The 14,688-nt window shown below is 44.0% G+C and overlaps 1 protein-coding gene across 1 annotated transcript in view; it reads right to left on the reverse strand.

Annotated features, from left to right (window-relative positions):
• Nucleotides 1-5,759: 5,759 nt before the first annotated feature.
• The window catches only part of LOC126490116 (olfactory receptor 1052-like), a 136,897-nt gene continuing 127,968 nt past the window's right edge, over nt 5,760-14,688 (reverse strand). The window contains 1 exon segment of the mRNA XM_050124812.1: nt 5,760-6,470. Within this exon segment, the coding sequence (XP_049980769.1) occupies nt 5,760-6,470 (711 nt within the window).

Raw genomic sequence — 14,688 nt, forward strand, 5'->3', positions numbered from 1 at the left:
GATCAGATGAAATATTAGAATGTCATGTAGTCAAACATCTATTAAACTTCATATGCAAATTCAGAGCATTTTCATCAGGAGAAGCAGATGGAGGTCTCTCCCATCTCAAATAGCTCATGGTTCAATGATGAACTGGCCTTCCTGTTCTTACCTGTGCAGCTTTGGCCTCTTAGCAAAATTCATGATTTCCAGTGGAAGCCACTGAAAATTGGGGCACTGCTTCTCTATCTGCCTCTACCTGTAGCTAGTCTCCCACTTGGATCCTGTTGCCCATGACCCGTTCACCAGGCAGTCTTTGTGATTACCCTCACCAACTGCCACCCACTCAAACCTGTGAGCAGTGCTATGTCTCCTCTTTGGTGGGGCTCTTCCCATCACTTGTATTAGTATGCATGTGCAAATGATCAAACGAGACACTGGTGTAAACAGTCTCAATCCTTTCCCTCACGGTCTTCTCCGCAAGTCCTGTGACTGACAACAACAACGGCATAGAAGCACAGCAGTACTGTGTACTGAACACTGATGCCGTACCAGACACCATGCTGAATGTCTGTCTTGAGTGTCTGTCATAACTTTACATACGCGTTTAAAGTTGCATAAGGTCTGCAACTGGAATTTCATAGTGTCCATCTGACTTGGAAGGTCATAATCTTCCAAGGATGCTGTCCTACTAAAGACATTTCATGGAATAAGAACATGGGAGGATGAAAGAGAATGAGGCAGGCAGGAAGGAAGGGAGAGAGGGGAAGGAGAAGGAAGGGGAAATGGAAATGGGAAAGTGGAAATAAGGAAAAACCTATAATTTTTCAAATTTTCTGAGAACTCAATCAAACCAGCATCCTTCCCCCAAACAACAACAAAACAAACACAAATAAAGTTATTGGTAAATGAGTCAATTTATATTTCTTGGAATTATAACTATAAAAATAGAATGATTAGCAGTTGTATTTTCTATCAGTGGTCCCTATATTCAGGTTACCTTGGCAACAGTTTGCAGTGTTTGCCAGGCATAGGTTTCTTGATTCCCCATCCCAATCATAACAAAGACCACTGGTTAAAGAACCAGTGTAGTTAATCTCAGGATTGAGAAGAGGGTGACTGTATGGGAAATTATACTTCTACACCAGCTCACAGCCTAGATAGTACAGAGCCAATATTCAGATTTATGTGGGGGTGGGCTGGAGGACTGGCTTGGTGGTTAAGATCACTTGCTGCTCTAGTAGAGGACCAGAGTTCCCAACATCCATGTGGAATGTCTCACAGCTACTTGTAACTCCGGCTCTAGGAGACCCAACACCCACTTCTGGCTACTGGGGCATCTACTCATGTGTGGCATATACTCACATAGACACACAAGACATATGAATGAAAATATATAACAAAAACTTGAGTCCCTTTACATGGATACATATGCCAGAGTATGGAAAAAGTGACTTCCAATGACCCCTTTGTGAGAGACACCCTCGGGTCCTTGACCATCATGGAGCCGTATATTCCTGACGGTACCCGATCTCCACGCCTACCTGAAGATGCCCAGGATGCAAAAGCTGTTAATTAACCATCCAGGTTGACGTTAAGACCCTCAGAATCCAAACAGTGAAAGGAGAAAAATCTATCCCCCAAATTGTCCTCTGATTTCCACACAGACATTGAAATGTGTGTGTGCATGTAAACACAGAGAATTAATTAATTAGTTAATTAAACTCTTTCACCAGACCCATGAGGGAAAAAAAGAGGTTGAAAGGAGACAACCGGGTTGATCTAGAACCGTTAACCCCATTCAGCAGTTCTGGTTCAGAAAACACTTGAAAAAGATCACAGCTCTTGAGCAGGTAAGTTTGATGCTGTGACCGCTTGGCCTGTGAGATCTTGCTGCTCACTCTCTACGAGCAAAGGCCCCCACAGTGACCATGCCACAGTGACAGCCTTTTCCCAAGCCAAACCAACTCTTCTCTCTTTCCCAATCACCAAATCACCCCAGAAGATAAGTGATTGAGAAAAAGCAAAATAAACCAGTTTACAAAATTTCTTCCTAAAGCGATGGAGGGCAAGGAAATAATTTGCAGACTTCAGAGCTATACACAGCAAACAAGCTGATCGCAGCACATCTCCCAAGGATCAGTGCGCTGTGAAATCAAGATAAGAGCCCTTGGCTGAGTGGATAAAAAGGTTTCTGATTACAAGTGTTATGCAAACTCAATTACATTTTATTTAAACAAATTTCCGTCGGCTCCTACCGTCAAAGCATAATGAATTAAAGGAGAGATGTGACCTTATGGTTTTTTTTACCCCTGAAAATTATAGCCACATTTGTGCTTGTCAAATTCATAGTAGGACTAGTGGGTTGTTAACTGTGAGCATAGTTCCCACCGGATTATCTCACTTAAGGAATTCCTTAGGATAATAAATAAACAACGAATGCTGTTTCAATTCTGGCTTTCTTATTGCTACTTTAGTAACTGATGCACATCAAAATGATATTAAGACTATTGCTATTGCATAAATGTCATGAAAAGGATGATAAGAATATGTGCCATGTTCCATAATTGATTTTTCAGGGTTGATATCATAAGTTGGGCAGAGTTTTCACATGTGTGATAGCTAATAAATAAACTGCTTACCACGGACACCTGTTGGAAGCCTTGCATCTCTGGCTTTAGTGTGAGCGAGCATCGGTGTCCTCCACAACATGGGACTTTGGCAGAAGTGGCTGCTGACCTTCCTGCATCATGGCGACCTGTCTTCCTTGTGGTCTGCCTATTACACACTCATTGCTTCGCAGAGGAGTCAAAGCCTGCGATTTCTCCGCTTTTCTAGGATGGCAATTTATAAAGGTTCATACGCTGACCTTGAGGGAGTAGCCTAGCTGATCTCTCTCTCAGCAGCTGTCTGGAACACCTTAGCACACAGATACAAGGGCAAAAGCCTAAGTAGAAGCTGTCTCAATGAAGAACAATTAACTCTCTTGTGCATTCATTAAGGTCATGAAAAAAAAATCTTTTCCCAACATGCAATGAGAACAGCTATCTCTTTTGGGACACTTGTTAGTGAATTTCAGTCCTAAATGTACTGTTAGATTTGTGTTGGCTAAAGCCTGAAGACCTGTCTGTCCTCCTTCCCAGTGGCCATGCAAGCATGTCGGCTTATTTGATTGGATTCTCCACTGTACAAATGACTAGTAATCATGGCCAAGAGATTCAGAGCTAGACTTCCTGCTATGAGCCCTGTCAGTTGGGTCTGTATATGAGCCATGGTTCCAACAGCATAGCTGCTTTCTTAGCTGTTAGTTAATCCTAGCAGGGCTACATTTTGGGTGGGAGGCTTCTTTCTGTTCCTTCTCAGCAACGCCTTATACCTTATGCCAATTCTTTGTCTTTTTATTGTTCATAAAATGGTATTGACACCGTTTGCTCTTGTGAAGTTTAAAGGGAAGGAATCACGGCCATCAAATGGCTCTATAGGACACAAATGGGGAGAGAGCTGTGAGTCTGAAAACATTACAATGCTTTATTGTAGCACTTTTGAATTAAAATATTAGCCAGAGCTGAATGTTCGTGCAAATCTATCTTCATTGTCGACTTGATTGGATTTGGACTCACCTAGGGGACACACCTCTGAGCCTGTGTGTGAGACAGTTTCCAGAGAGGCTTAATGGAGGGCCACACCATGCCAAGGACCCCTTTGTGTGACACTGTTCCTGACAATAGACAGAAGTCTAATGTGGTGAACCAATGAAGTTTTTAGGTGGGGCAGGAGGGTTATTTACAACAATATGGCTGAGGAGCTAGTTACCACAACAGAAACTATTCAAAGACAGCTGCATCACCGAAGTCCACCCGGCATGGGTGACAACTCATGGAAGCTGGAAAATTAGAAAGCACCGCATCACACACAGGCAGATCAGCGGGCTAGGAAGTGTGCTGGATAGGGTTGTTTATTTGTTTTTGTTTGCATGAACTTGGCACAATCTAGAGTCATCTGGGAAGAGGGAACCCCGACTAAGAAAATGCGTCTATCAGCTGGCCTGTAGGCATGTCTGTGGGACATTTTCTCGATTAATGATTAGTGTGGGAGGGCCCAGCCTACCAGGAATGGGTGGGTGGTCCTGAGCTGTATAAGAAAGCAAATGGAGCAAACCATGAGAAGCAAGCTAGTTAACAGTGGTCTTTAATGGTCTCTCCTTCAGTTCCTGCCTTGACTTCCCTTCATAGGAGACTATGATTGGAACATGTAAGACAAATAAACTCCTTCCTCCCCAAGTTGCATTTGATCGTGGTGACTTACCATAGCAATAGGAAGCAAACCCGGACAGAGGACATCTTTTTCAGGCATCTCATGTCATCTGAGCCTCTTCTAAGCAGCTTGGCTGACGTCTGCTTCTGTCTGGGACTCTCTGGAAACACTCTCAGAAGTCTTTACAGGTTATGTATTCTCAGAGAGGGGGGGGGCCTTGTGAATCTGGTCTGTTTCAGGGACATCCTGAAGTTATTACATTGATCATTTTCTGAACTAAAGAAACTTCTTGCAGAACGGAATGTTTCACTTCCCTTTCGAACAACCTGTTTTAATGAGTTTCCCTCCACGTGGAGGTTGATTTCAAAGGAAATTGCTGCCCAATAACTGGGAACCCAGACTGAACAAAAAAGGGAAAAGGAGAGAGGAAACCAAATATCAACACTGAGTATCAGTCTCTGCTTCTAGACTATTGCAAAATAACTAGCTGCCCCACGCTTCTGTTGCTATAACTTCCATGGCTTAATGGGCTGTGTCCCACAAATTTGAACCAAAAATAAACATGGGCTTCACTAAGGTGCTTGTTTAGGGATTTTTTTCAAAGTATAATAATTATTACAATCTCTAAAGCTCACAAAGTCTTGAATACGGAGCTTTTTCACATGTGAAAGAGAAGCACGAAAATGGCCCCCACTAAACACCTTGATAACGGCAAATGGAAGCAGCTACCATTACTTGCTACAATGGCAATGGTAACCTTTCACACACACACGCTCACATACACTCACAGACACACACACACACACACTCACATATGCTCACATGCAAAGGAAGGGAGGGAGAGATAGACAGAGACAGAGACAGGCAGACAGAAAGACAGAGAGAAAGAAAGAAAGAAAGAAAGAAAGAAAGAAAGAAAGAAAGAATGAATTTAGGAAGCAATTTGGTAGTCATTTGAAATATTGAGTACAAGGCTATCACATGATCTGGCTCTCCCCTTCCTATGTACAAAAGCAAACCCACTCAAGCTTGAGCAGAAATAATCTGAACATTGCTATTCATGACAGGAAGCAAGTGGGAAGAATTCAAATGCCAGTTAACTGACTAATGGAACAATGTTCTATTGCTATATGATAGATTATGGTTTGACTTAAAAAGGAATGAAGTTCTGATACACATTACAACATGGGTAAAGACTGAGCACATAGTGCCACAGGTAAAAAGTCAGACAGAAAATGCCATATATTATATATTTGCATTTACATTAAATGCCCAGGATAGGCAAATTCAAAACGACATAAAATAGATTAGCAGTTTCTCAGAGATGAAGGATTTGGGAAACATAAGTAATGACTAATGGATAAGGGCCTTTGGGATCCCGTGTTGAAAGCACTCCAAAACACTGTTGCGTTGGCGATCCCAGGGCACACGAGTTCAGCGTGTAGAATGGGACTCCGGGGAGGGGACAGAACAGCTGTGAATAAGGCCTAAGTGAAGAAAGCACTGTAAAACTACATCTGGATCGCTCATCTTCTCCCATAACTAACAATATTCTCAGAAAACGGTATTATGTGACCAGAAAAAACATGTTTTCTAGTAAGCTTCCTTGGGGCACCCATGACCTCTTTGTTTTGCAGGCTGTAGATGATGGGGTTCAACATGGGGGTCACAACACAGAAGAGAACAAACACTAAGATGTCCATGTCCAGGGAGTAGCCTTCCCTGGGTCTGTCATAGTTGAAGTTGGCTGTTCCATAAAAGACCACCACCACGGTGAGGTGGGAAGCACAGGTGGAGAAGGCCTTTCTTCGGCTCTGAGCAGAGGGAATCCTAAGGATGGCGGAGATGATGAATATGTAGGAGCCTGCAGTGAACAGGCAGGGGCTCAGGCCAATGGTGGCACTGGCCACGTGGAGCACAGACTCATTGACAGAGGTGTCTGAGCAGGAGAGCTTCAGGAGCAGCGGGATGTCGCAGAGAAAGTGGCTGATCTGGTTGGGTCCACACAGGGTGAGTGTGGCTGCCAGTGCTGTGTGAGTCACGGAATTCACCCAGCCACAGAGCCACGAGCCGGCCACCAAGCAGACACAGACCTTCGCACTCATGAGAAGTGGATTCTGAAGAATGGTCACATAGCTGTCATAAGCCATGGATGCCAACAGATGCTCATTGGTTGCTTCTGTCATAAGCAAAAAGATGTAGGAGATGAGATCTTCTTAGGACAAGGTCTTCTTTTTCTAGCATACCTTGACTATGGTATAGCGCATGTCTAAGAAATTCAAGTTATGGGTGAAACAACACAATGTAACGTGGAGGGAAAGACTGATCGACTACAGACACATTTTCCAGAAAATTTGCCAGTTAAACAAACGAAGACCACCAAGACCAGGAAAAATGGCCCCTGCACTTCAAGATGGCAGAAAATTATATAAGCTTAATTTAGCCATTGTTGTTTGGATCTCCATTTATGTAAATTCTGTCTCAATTCAAGTTGTAACTTGGAAGCAAAGATTTAGAATAGTAAGATGTAGTGGCAAACACTGGAGGAGTCCTAGATACTGCAGATTGACCTTGAGAACAGGCTCTTTCCCGTGGGGTCTTCTTTATTTTCCCGGTCCATGTTCTTAACAGTCCATGAGCACAAAGGGGCAGAAGCGATGACAGATATCCTTGAAAGGCCTGTGAGCACAACAGAGGTAGCCTTCTGGGGTAAAACTTCAGTGAATCAGCTCAGTTTTATTCCAGAATACGGGGAATATATAGGATTGGGAAGCGTGGGGACGAAGCCTAATTTGCGTTAAATGGCACGCTCCTATCATAAGGCTTCTGATGTGGCAGCAGGGTCTATACTATAGCAAAGCTCCTAGTACAAATCTTAGTTCCCTGCCACAGCGGGAAAGGCTTCTAGCAGGAAACTGTGCCAAGGGTCATGCTAGAGATAAACCAGGCATCCAATCTTAGAGACAGCTTTCAGATTCAGTCCTTTTCGCCCAGAGAAGTTCTTCCGACAAGGGCAGGTAGAGGGCAGGAAGTCTTGCTGGGGATGGAGTCCACCATGTTGCTGAGCTTTGGAGAGAGCTGTCAGGCCAAGATAGACTACAACCTCTGACCAGTAAGATCTCCCAACACATTCCCGGATTCCCTAGCTCTGGATTTATTCTTGTATATGTTATCACTGTCTATTAGCTTTTTTGAGGGGATTTTCTATAAGTATCTAAATTCTACTAGGTAAAGAATTTTTAAAAGAAAGATTTATTTAAGAATTTTTTAATTTTACATACTAGCCCCAGTTCCCCTTCTTTCACCCCCCACTTGTCCCCATCCACTCTTCAGAGGGAGTAAGGCCACCCTTGGGAAGTCAATAAAGTCTGGTACACTAAGTTGAGGCAGGAACAAGGCTTTCCTCCCTTTATCAAGACTGAGCAAGATACCCCACCATAGGGAATGGGCTCCAAAAAGGCAGTTCATGCACCCAGGTTAAGTCCTGGTCCCACTACTAGGAGTCCCCCAAGAAATCAATAGGCAAATAATTTATATTAATTCATACATGCTGTACAAACTGGTTAAACGAAAGGAAGGAAAATAAACTCAATGGTAAGCAGGAGACCAAGTGATCAGAAGAGAAAAGGATCTTCCTTTTGTCCCACCTTTTTCTGACTGCTGCCAAAAAGTGATACCCACCATTGGGATGGAACCTCCCACATATATTAAGGTGATAAAAAAAAAAGCCTTTCAGGTGATTCTAATTTATATCAAGTTGACATAAAAACTGGAGTTATTCTTCAACTCAAATGCATTTCATCCCAATCTCCTTCCAAGAGAAAAGTCACAATACCAGTTTTTGCCTTATAGACTGTGAGATCATCTCCATGACCTCCAAATCCTGCAGAAGAGCATTTGCAGGTGTCATTAATATTATTGGTCATTGGTGCCTAGCCCAATCATCATCCAATAGGCTTCCTCTGGCAGCTGATTGGAGCAGATGCAGAGACCCACAGCCAAACATTAAGCAGAGCTTGGGGAATCCTATGGAAGGAGGGGAGGAAGGACTGTAGGTGCCAGAGAGGTCAAGGGTACCAGGAGAACATGGCCCACAGAATCAGCTAAGCAGGGTTCACAGGGGTTCACAGGAACTGAAACAGCAATCATGGAGCCTGCAGGGGTCTGCGTTAGGCCCTCTACACACATACTGTAGTTGTTTAACTTGGGGTGCTTGTGAAACTCCTAACAGTGGGAAGTGGGGTGTATTTGACTCTTTTGCCTGCTCTTGGGACCCTTTTGCTCCTACTGGGTTGCTTTATCCAGTCTGGATATAATGGGTTGTGCCTAGTCTTATTGCATCTTATTATGCCTTGTTTGGTTGATAGCCTTGGGAGGCCTATTCTTTTCTGTAGGGAAACAACAGAGGAACAGTGGATCTGGGGGTGGGGCTGAGATAAGGGGAAGAAGGAGAGGCTGAGGTTGGGATATATCGTATGAGAGAAGAATTAAAACAAAGATTATTGATCATATGACTTTAAAATACAGAGGTTATAGGCCTGGAGAGATGTCTCAGTGGTTAAGAGTGTGTACTTGAAGAGACTGCAGTTCAAACCCTAGCATTCAATCTGAGTGCCTAACAGTCACCTATAACCCTGGCTTTACACTGTGATGGGACATGTTTGTTCTCCAAGGACAAGTGTACTTGCGTGTACATACTTCTACACAAACATACACATATCTACACAATTTAAATAATAAAAAATAAAATGCAGAGATTGGTTTAGATTGTTTGAGTGTAACTGTGTTAGTTACTTTTCAGTTGCTGTGGTAACAAACGATGATCAGGAGCAACTTAGGGAAGAAAAGGCATTTTGGCTGATGTCTCCAGAGAGATAAAAGTCCACCAAGGCTGGAGACAATGTTAGGAAGCAGGCATGGCTGCCAAAGCAAGAAACTGAGGGCTTACATCCTCAATCTCCAGCAAGAAGCAGAGAGCAGATTGGAAGTGGCACAAACCTTTAAACTCTCTAGGCCCGCCCCCAGTGACATATGTCCTGCAACAAGGCTGCACTTCCTGACGTCACCAACAGCAATGGGGGCCTAGTGCCCAAATGATAGAACCTATGGGACCATTCCCCACTCAAATCACAGTGACTACTACATCAAAGGAGCATTTAAAGGCAGAGATAGTTCTCCAGAGGAAGATGAAGTCTAAGATTAAATCCACACCTTGGATTCAACATGCCATTGCTAGTTGGAAATGAAAGGGGCTAACTATTCAGGAAAAGGTAGCTTTTGTCACACAACAATGAGAAACTGAATTTTTGCCAGCTTGAAGAAACTTGGAAGTGGGATCTTCCTCAGAGAGTTTCTAAACATTCTCCTGCCCCCATTCGCTTTTTCTTTCTTCCCAGTTCTACCACTCAGAAAACAAAAAGAATATAAAAAAAAGCCAAATTTATATCATTCAATTTCCTATTTAGTAGCTCCATAAACAGGGAAAGATAAGCAGGGATCTGGAACCTTTGTGCAAATCAGTGATTTACAGCCAAAGTCATCATAGCATGTGTGTGTGTGTGTGTGTGTGTGTGTGTGTGTGTGAACATGTAAACAAGCATGTACATTGTACCAAAAATCATGAGTGGCGATCAGAGGACAGCTTCTAGGAGTCAGTTCCTTCCTTCAGCTCTGGTTTTTGGCGATGAGAGTCCGGTCCTTTGGCTTGGTGGCAAAGGCTTTACCCACTGAGCCAGCAGGCCAGCCAATACTGCCTCATTTTGAAACAAAGTTTAGTAGAATTCCAGCCACACCATTCAATAACTACATCCTCTGGCTGGTTATGTCACAATGGCAGTACTGAGCACTTAAGCAAGGGACCAAAAAGCACACAATCATCTAAAGTATTTGTATTCTCACCCTTTACAAAGAAAAGTCCCCCAAGTCTTTGCGTAGTCTTTTGCGGGAGGGTGGCGACTTTAGTAGTACTGCTTAATCTAATTTGAATTTCAAAATCTCCACTTTGTCACTTGTTAACCTTGACCTTAAGCTTTTTAATTAGCTTTGAAAGTTTGAATTTTGTCTTGTGTAAGATGAAATAATGTGAGAATTACAGAGTTTTTGTGAAAATTAAGTTAAGAAATGAATAACAGAGCAGTGAACTATTGGGAGGTGCTCACTTGGGAAACACAGATTGTCCTAGGGTTTCTATTGCTACAAGGAAAGAGCATGACCAAAAGGCAGGATGGAGAGGAAAGGGTTTACTTGGCCTACACTTCCACATCATTGTTCATCATCAAAGGAAGCCAGGATACGAACTCAAGCAGGGCAGGTACCTGGAGGCAGGAGCTGATGCAGAGGCTACAGAGAGGTGCTGTTTACTGGCTTGCTCCACATGGCTTGCTCAGCCTGCTTTCTTAAGGAATCCGGGACTAGCAGCCCAGGAGTGGCCCTCCCCCATCAATCACTACTTAAGAAAATGCCTTTCAGACAGATCTTAAGGAGTCATCTTCTCAATTGAGGTTCCGTCCTTTCGATAACTCTAGCCCGTGTCAGGTTGACATAAAACTAGCCAGCACGCATACTGTCTCCCTGTTCTGCCCATTATCCACTCTAAGCTTCCTGTGAGATATTCCTTCTCCAGCTTAAATCATTACTACTTCTTTCACCCCTTCCAGCTCCACCCAGAAGCAATAGTACATAATTAAATCCACACATTTTTCCTTTTCATAAAACAAATATTCATGAACAACCCCTACCTTTCGTCTTGTGTCATGGTTACGCATTCTGAGCATATTGTTATATGATTCCAGTGAGGAAGGAAGGTAGATTTCATCACTGACGTGTTTTTAGTAATATGATTTCCTCTAAAAAAAAATGGAAATATGACTCTGCAAGTCATGCTATAAAATGTTTAATAAAATTAGGGCGCGTGCCTCTACAATTCCTCTCACAACATGCTCTCTCAGTTGGAAGCCTGAGATTGACATTTTCTGGCTCATTTCTCTCTTCCCCTGCCTGTGTCTAAATCCTCAGCAAATGTTGTTGATTCGCCCTTTCAAATATACTTCAATTTATGAGTTTATTTCTATTCCTGTGATCAAACATAAATAGCATTTACAGCCTAGATCCTTTTCCTTCTTCAAGTCTCAGCTTGAATATCACTTTTTGGGGATTTTAAAGTTGTATTACGTAGGGTCACGTGAGGTCACATCCATGCAAGTGTACAATGTAGTGGAAACGTTCCCCATCCCCCGATACTCTCTTTTCTCCTCTCTCCCTCCCATTGGCCCCCTTTGTTCTCCTAGATGCTTTCACTTCTTCTTTTATGCCATGAGCACGTATGTGACTTTATGGCTTTATAAAGTTTAAGAACAGTGAGTGAGGGTGAGTTCAATATTTATTTTTCTTGAGCCTGACTTACATCACTTAATAGGATAATTTCCAGTTGAATCCATTTTCTTGTAAATGACAAAGCTTTATTCCTTTCTGTGGCTGAAAGATTCCAGTGTGATTATGAGCCACACTTAAATTTGGTTTGTGTGTGTGTGTGTGTGTGTGTGTGTGTGAACTTACGTATGCGTGTGTTCACATGTGCCTGGGGAGACCGAGGTCAATCTAGAGGGTCATTCTTCAGATACCACCTACCTTATTTTTTGATGCAAGTCTCTCAAAGGCTTTCGAGCTCACTGAGTAGACAGGGCTGTTTGGCTAGTAGGTCCCAGAACCCTGTCTGTTTCTGTCTCTCCAGGACTGAGATCAGAAACACACACCACACCCTCAAATTCTTCATATAGAGTCTGGGGCTCCGACTCATGTCCTAAAACTTGTACAGCAAATACCGACTAAACCACATCCCCAGCGCCCGGCCACATTTTCTTCTTAGCTGGCTCTTCAAAGCTGCTCTCCCGAAGAGTGCTGTGGCAAAGGCTGATGCCCAGTCTCTGTGTTACCATGACTTAGAGCCATTTGTGAAAATACCTAGGCATGATATAGCTCGATCTCCACTCTTCTTTTTGAGGAATCTCCATGCTGAATTCCACAGTGGCCGGGCTTGAGCACAACCCCATCAGTGTGACTGAGGGTTCCCTTCACCCACATCCTCCCCAGCACTTGCTAATTGTTTTCTTGGCGACTGTCATCCTGATGGGGTTGAGATGGGATCTCCGTGTCATTTTTATTGCGTTTCTTGAATGGTCCTTTGCATCTAATCTCTTAAGAACTGTCTATCGTAATGTATTTAAAAACGCCGCAAACAGACGTCACACCATGCAACAAGGCTCACATAGGAGGTTTAGTTGAAGAGGAGAGAGAAGGGGCAGGGGAGAGGGGAAGAGACTGGTTCCTGGGAATGAGAGCGGTGGAAAAGAAAGAGGGGGTGATGGGGAGAAAGGGAAAGATAGGGGGGTTCAGAACAGAGGTTCTCTGTAGCTTTGGTGCCTGTCCTGGAACTAGCTCTTGTAGATCTGGATGGTCTCAAACTCACAGAGATCCACCTGCCTCTGCCTCCCTAGTGCTGGGATTAAAGGCGTGTGTCACTATAGCAAATGTGCACAGGAAGTGCTTATTGGCTACAGTTGAGGATGTACCTCAAGGGCAGACCAGTCCAGATGCCTGAATCCTAACATCCCTGCTTTTGTTTATTATAAAAAGGCGAGGAGTTAGAAAGATGTAGCAGGTGAGGAGGGTATTGGACACCTTTTCCTCAAAACTGCTTCATGCTGACAAGGGGTGGGGGCCGCAGTCTTTGCAGGACCTGAGAAAGCTGGGGTGCTGGTCATGTCCTGAGGTATCTGACAGTTTCATTTCACTGTCCGGGCTCTGTGGAACCATCAGGTGCCACTTGGACCTGGCAAAATGATATTCCAGGTGGATTCACATAAGAACTTTAAGTTTACCAAAGAGATAAGTTTTAGGGACATTAGAAAGCAACCAAAGAGAACTGAAAATCCCGATCTTGTAGCTACGGTATTATAGTGGTAAAGTAGTGTTTAGTACTCTGCCAGAGCTAGATTATAACTTCTTTATTTATTTAAATTCTCTTGAAGCTTGGTGTCGAACAGTTGACAAAGACATAAGTACTTAGGTGTTCTAAACCAAAGTTACCGATCCAAAACATTGGAGGCTTGTTGCTGCTTTCTTCCTCTGCAGGAGATAAAATGAACAGAGAGCTCCTTAGGATTGAGAAGTGTACTCTTTAACCTTAGTAAAAGATGGCTGCCAGCCACATAGCTGCTGACATCATGATGAGGTCACCAGCCAAGAAGGAGAAGAGCCACATGGTTGCTGTTTAGATAAAAAGAAAGGAAGGTTCAGTGTGTGCTGAACAAGAGGAATCTGACTTCTCCATCTGACCCACACGTTACAGCAAACAGGACATTTAGAGAGGGAGAGCAGACAGTAAAAGAAAGAAAGAGGAGAATTCTTGATTTCCTGACTGCTTAACCCAGGGTATACTGAGGCCAGATTTGATTTGAAAGGAGTGGTAGGTGGGTCTCCAAAAGACATCCCAATGGGAGCGAGGAGCTGTAGACAACGACACAGCTCTCATGAGTGAGCAGAGAAGTCAGACCCAAAGGGCTGCAATTCCTAGGGTCCCAGGAATTCAGAGAAGATCAGATTAAATAGGCACAGGCTGTCCCATGTGAAACCACACAACAGGGGCCAAGGGCTCTGAACCCGAGAGAGACACAGCCACCTGGTACCAGGACTTTGAGAAAAGCCAGAAGGCGAGGAGAGGACTGTGCTTGAGAAAGGAAGCCTCACATCCAGGGAAATGGTCAGAGGCTGGTGGACCTGCCAAAGACCCAGTTGCCAGTATTGAACAAAAGGCAGAGCCACCGGTGAATGGGAAAGCAGATTTGCTGCAGGCAGAAGAGAGCAGATCAGAAAGCAGTATCTAAGTGGTCTTTGAGCCAGATCTGACTGAGAAGGTGGATGAGTTTCTAAGTCCTTAAGAATTCAAAGAGGGTCGCTTTTGAGAAGATACAGGCTGCTCAATGATTTATCAAACACAGAACAGGGGCCAAGGGCTCCAAACGAGGGAGTCATTGTTACTTCATACCAGGACTTGAGGGCGCCAAAAAGTGAGAAACCACACTTGAGTGATGAGTCCTCCACTCGGAGGTGGAGGAGAGAGGACTCACCAGTCATGTCAGCGTTAGATGGAGGGGCCCAGTGATCTGTTAGTTGGAAAAGTGAGGGTGTCGTATGTGGGCCAGGTTCCAGGGTCCTGGCATGCTCAGACTTCCAGCAGGCCGGAGGAAGCACCAGGAGAGCCTTTCCTGGTCAGGGAAAGAACGTTTAATTTAAAAAATGCCGTGAAGAGAGAGTCACTCTACAACAGGGCTCAGCTGGGAGGTTTATTGGAAGAGGACAGAGAAGGGGCAGAGAAAGTGGCAGAGAGGGGGGTAGAGATTGATCCCTGGGGACAAGAGCAACAGAAGAGAAAGAGAGGGGGCGGGGAGGGAGAGAGAG

This window comes from Alexandromys fortis, unplaced genomic scaffold, assembly GCF_014885135.2.
Source record: "Alexandromys fortis isolate MF-2015 unplaced genomic scaffold, M_Fortis_MF-2015_v1.1 scaffold_235, whole genome shotgun sequence".
In the NCBI taxonomy this organism is placed as follows: Eukaryota; Metazoa; Chordata; class Mammalia; order Rodentia; family Cricetidae; genus Alexandromys; species Alexandromys fortis.